The sequence below is a fragment of the Orycteropus afer genome, unplaced genomic scaffold, assembly GCF_000298275.1.
Source record: "Orycteropus afer afer isolate SDZICR_OR568_19922 unplaced genomic scaffold, OryAfe1.0 scaffold00893, whole genome shotgun sequence".
In the NCBI taxonomy this organism is placed as follows: domain Eukaryota; kingdom Metazoa; phylum Chordata; class Mammalia; order Tubulidentata; family Orycteropodidae; genus Orycteropus; species Orycteropus afer.
Window position 1 is genome coordinate 288446 of NW_006922480.1, and position 5353 is coordinate 293798.

The following is a 5353-nucleotide window of genomic DNA, read 5'->3' on the forward strand; positions in this document are numbered from 1 at the left end:
GGAAGGAAGGTTGGGCATTCCTACTTCCGTAGTGATACTGCCTCGGAAACCCAAGAAGGGGTCACTATGAGTCGGGGCTGACTCGATGCCAAATAACAATAACAACAACAATGATGAATATATATTATTCCATGTGACACAATCGTTTGAAAAAAATAGTTTAATTGATAAGGCAGGGTCAGGATAATACAGCTTTTTAATAAAAATAGATCCATTTTTAAAGAGGGTGTTCTTGATACTCAACTTCATTTAATATTAATACAGTTTTCATGTTGAAAAGATTAATTTTTTTTAATCTTCTGGATAGAGACAAATACAAATTGTATTAATCAGGTATTTCTGAAATGTTAATTCAGTGACATTTACAGTTTAATATATAATTTTATTGTACTTCACTTAAAACATCATTATTCTCGTTCATTTAAATTTTAAAATCCAATCTGAATGTCTTTCTTATAGAGAGAAATTTTAGCAGTAACATAAGACATACTGAATGGAAAAACACATATGCATATCATTGTATTTGACTTTTATTGCAAAAATATCTCCTAAATTATAATTTTTTTACCATTAGACCCTCCTTTAACAATAATACATAGTGTAAGTTTCAACATTGCTTTACTCTTGTTTTTGCAGGAGCCATATAACACACCTCTTTGAAAATGATCGTCATTTTTCTCACCTCTCGACATTGGAAAGGGAGATGGCTTTTCGCACTGAAATGGTTTGTTTTCATGTGATGTTTTATTGTGATACTTCAGGAATTTTAAACATTTTAAACTTTTTGCTACGAAAATTTGCAAAAATACTCCGAAGTACAAAGAATAAACAACTCCTCTGTAAATATCCCCAAGCTTCAACAGTGACAGCACCTGGCCATTTTTCTTTCATCTGCATTTCACTTTCCAAACTCTTTTTAAAGGAAATCTCAGACGTCTTAGCATTTCATCTGAAAATACTTTCTTACGTATCTCAAAAGACAGGGAATCACTTAAAAAAACAACAACAACAACACTGTAGTACCATTGTCACACTTAAAACTGTTAACAATTTCTTAATATCATCTAAACCAGTTTTTAAATGACCTTATTGACTTTTTTTTTTTTTTTTTTTTGATAATTGGTGTGTTTGAATCAGAGTCCACAGTGTGCCTACATACTGTACTTGATTGATGTATATCTTGTCTTTTAATGTATAAATTGATCTTCCTGAAATAGGACCAAACGTGGGTCCCTGCCTGGTATGCAGTCAGGCCAAAACAGTTTACACACCAGGTGATTAAGAGGAGAGAAAATTATTTATTGCAAAGCGGCAGTGCAAGGAGTAGGGGTACCCGCACCCAGATCTGACTCCCCGAAACTCCATCAAATTACAGTTTTGTAGGTTTCAGAAGAGAGCGTTATGTCTATTCATAAAAATTTCGGGAATTTGGGCGTGAGATGGTTGACGATTGGCTGAAATTTCCTTCGCCTCGGTTTAAAGGTTTAAAGGGACAGTAGTGTTTTGAGCTTCCTGGATGAGTCACACCAGCTTCCTGTCATCAGCTGATTGGAGCTTAGGCAGAGGAGAGAGTGTTCCAGTAACTTTGTTCCTCTCTGGCCCATTGTGCATGTCAGCAGGTCAGAGTTAATTTTCAGGTTGTTTTCTAATACACATTAATGAGTTTTATCACCTGTGCCTAAGGAAATAGCAGGAAAGAATTTTTTTTTTTTTTTTTTTTTCCCATTCAGTTTTTAAGGAACTGAGCTTATTGTATTTACTCATCTGTTTCCAACCAGAGTCTTATGTGTTTACTCATCTATCTCCAACAGGGATAGGGGTGGGGAGATAGTTGAGAGTAATTAAGTTTACTTATCTATTCCCATCCTGGGTCCTATCTGTTTTAATTATCTGCCTTAACCAGGGTGGGGGAAATAGGTTTGACTTCACTTGGTTTCATTCCTATTTTAGTTGTTTTGTTTCCCTTGCCGCTGATTTGTTGAAAAGCCCAGGTCTGTTGTCCTATAGAATTACCCATATTCTGCCTTGGCTGCTGGTCTCCTGCAGTAGTGTTTATCATGTCCCTGTGTTCCATGTTTCCTGAAAATACCTAGAACCTTGCTAAGCTGTAGGTTTGAGTTTTTTTTTTTTTTTTCCCCTGGGAGTAATACATCACAGGCTGAATTGGGCACCAGTTGTCTCACTTTTTGTGCTGTTAAAGTTTGACCAATGGGCGGTAGGTAGGTGTCCTGATGGTGAGCCTCCCATTTTAGTGTAGCCATCAGCCTAAATCAGTTATTTCATCAGGATTACCAATCAGATAGATTGATTATTCTTCATTCCCAACCTCCCCCATATTTATTAACTGAAATTTTTCTGTAAAGAGGAACTTTCCCACAAATACCTATTTGTTTCTCTGAGGTACATGTCATACAAGACAGGTAGGAAAATGCTCGATTCTTTTTACCAGTTTTCAGAAAAGTGTATCTGTTCACTAGCATCTTCTAGTAGTGATCTGTGAACATTTTCTTTCTGAGTATCATTATGAACTGATATATTTTAACATGTCTTATGACCTTTCCTATCTGTAGCTGGTGAGAGCCCTTGAGGTTGATTCTTAGATCTGTCCTCTTGAGGTGATCTCATTAATATTCCATAGCATCCTCCTTTTCTGGCACCACGAGGCTCATCTCCCCAGACCTGGAATTGGCCAGTTTTCCTGGGAGTCTGATCCTATCAGTAGCAAGTGGAAGTTAAGAGGCCACGATCTTGGTGCTAGTGATGTTCATTGTTAATACACTGGCCATCATTTCTGGTTGTTTTCTAGGAAATGATTACAGGACATACTTTTTTTTTAAGGAGAACATAAATTATGAATTTATATTCATATTTGGGTTTATAAGGTTTTTATTTATTTGATATTTGTATTTTTTCTCTTTGAATGAGAATCTTGGCTTCAGATTATTTGCTTGGAATAATAATATCAAAGGTTACTAAAAATAGAATTACTGAAAACAGTCTAAGATTCTTATAGTTCTTTATGAGTTTAGGATATATTCCACTAGGGATATACAGTAATATTACTGATCTTAAAGTTACTTGAAACCTTCTTAATGTGGTCAAATTCCCAAGTTGATGCATAGTTAGATTTGTTTCATTTTTCTTTTGACATGTAGGTATATAAAATAATTTGTTTTGTAATTCAGTGAAACATTTATATGATTCTAAAGTCAAACCTACAAAGCCTACAAGATAAGAAATATCATTTTTAAGTGCTATGAGAGCTATAACACCATAGTATCAAGAACTGTGGATTTTTTTTTTTTTTTTTTTCCATTTTTAATACATACTTGGGTAGGCAAATCACTCTCATGTCTATGAGCCTTACGGGGCATCTCCAGGTAAAATTGTATAGAAGATGCAGTTGGTATCTGTATTTTTTTGTCTTGTACATAGACAGACAATTGTACACTCTCCTAAGGCTCCCAGTGCTTTATTGTTTTTTGTCCCATGTGTTGTTCCACCCCTGCTACCGTGTCAAAGTAACAAGTCAAGTAAAAAGTGATTTCGTTGTCACAAAACAGGACCACCACTCTCGCGTCCCATTCTTGACCCCACAGCCCCAATTCCAAAGTGTTCTTACTCTTGCTAAAATGACAGAAAGTAAAATCATCTGTAAAATTATTTAGTATTACAGTATAATTTATATATAATTTATTGTATAGCATTACCAGCATATTTGCATTTTTGCTTATAAGTCTGAAGCAAAGGTGGCTGGTAGTACTGTTTTGAGGATTCAAATGAGCAGTTACAGGGGAAGCATTCTTGGCTTTGGAAGACTTCTTGGCTCATGGGAAATTTAAATTCCATACTAAATCACTTACTCATCTAGTTCATATGCTAGGCTCTTCTAACTGTTTACATTAGTATGGGTTATAGGATTTTTTCCAATAGATGAAGCTTGCTGAGTTATACTATTCTTTTAAGTGCTGCAACTATTTTTGAAGCAATTTTGAGTTTAATTTTTTCAATTAAGACAAAGTTATACTCAAATATGTAGGTTTTTGCAACCTAAGAATTTATCAGTGATCAGAAACCTGTGACATTAATTGTAGCTATTGATTGCTTTGTTTTTCTAAACCAATGTAATTTTAAAATATTTTTTTAAGCTAAGACAACAAAGTAATTATTTACCTTTTATTATAACTAAAGTATATGTTTATTTTAGGGACTGTATTATTCCTACTTCAAGACGATTGTGGAAGCACCCTCATTTTTGAATGGTGTGTGGATGATTATGAATGATAAGCTCACTGAATACCCCCTAGTTATTAATACATTAAAACGGTTCAATCTTTATCCTGAGGTAAGTTACTTTTTCAAGTGGATTCTATATCTAAGATACAATTCAAGATGTTAAATTTTATTTTTTTCTGTTTTAAAGAAAATATGTATCTTCTTAGGAAAGAATATGGAGAAAAATCATCGTTGATTTTGGGAGACTTTGATTCTATGGGAGCTGTTGTTAAGATTGCTTGGTTTAGAAAATAGGAGAACTGTCTAAAATTGGTGTGCATTTAGGAGTAATAGCAGGGGAGCACCATTACTTTTACATGTCATATGCCAAATACTGTTTCTTCCCTACCTAGCACTACTCATTTTATTAAGTACACTTTCTTGGTGGATGGAGGGGTAAAGGGAGGTGGGCCTAGGAGATGAGGGAGGAAGATGATGTCAGTAAATGTTATAATCTCCTTAACCGTCCCTCCATTTGACACACATTTTCCAGGACCCCACACATGGTGTTGCTGTGCTTGGAATTGACTCGATAGCAGCTGGTGCTGGTAGCTTGTTGTTGTTGTTCTGTGCTGTCAAGTCAGACCCAACTCCTAGCGACCCCTCCTTGAGTTTCCGAGGCAGTATCACTAGGGAAGTAGATTGCCCCATCTTCCTTCAAGGAGTGGCTGGCGGGTTTGAACCACCAGCATTCTGGTTAGCAGTCAAGTGCCTTAGGCACTACGCTACCAGAACTCCAGATGTGACTATCTTAATGACTTCTTTGACTCCATAGGAGAGGTCCTCCTGTTATTTACACTCTTCCCCTGTGCTTTCTTTTCCTAGCATACTCATAGTATATTTACTATGCCTTCTACTAGACAACAAGATGCCTGATGGCAGGGCCATGTGTCCCTTGACTGCTGGGATTCAATTCTAGGTCAGCATCCACACAGAGCCGTCTCTTTGTCAGTGGAGACTGAGCTAGAGGAGTCTATCATCCAGATCAGTGTGTTGGACTGATTGGCTAATGAGGAGGCATATGTGAGAGATGAGTTAATAACCACCAAGGATCAGTGCTTTTTTTTTTTTAAACTAG

General features: G+C 36.0%; 1 protein-coding gene across 1 annotated transcript in view; it reads left to right on the forward strand.

Annotated features, from left to right (window-relative positions):
- The first annotated feature begins 643 nt into the window (after nucleotides 1-643).
- DPY19L1 (dpy-19 like C-mannosyltransferase 1) overlaps nucleotides 644-5353 on the forward strand; it is a 130778-nt gene continuing 126068 nt past the window's right edge. The window contains exons 1-2 of the mRNA XM_007958244.2: nucleotides 644-724; nucleotides 4208-4345. Of these exons, the coding sequence (XP_007956435.2) occupies nucleotides 704-724; nucleotides 4208-4345 (159 nt within the window). The 5' untranslated portion in view covers nucleotides 644-703. The remainder of the gene's footprint in view (nucleotides 725-4207; nucleotides 4346-5353) is intronic.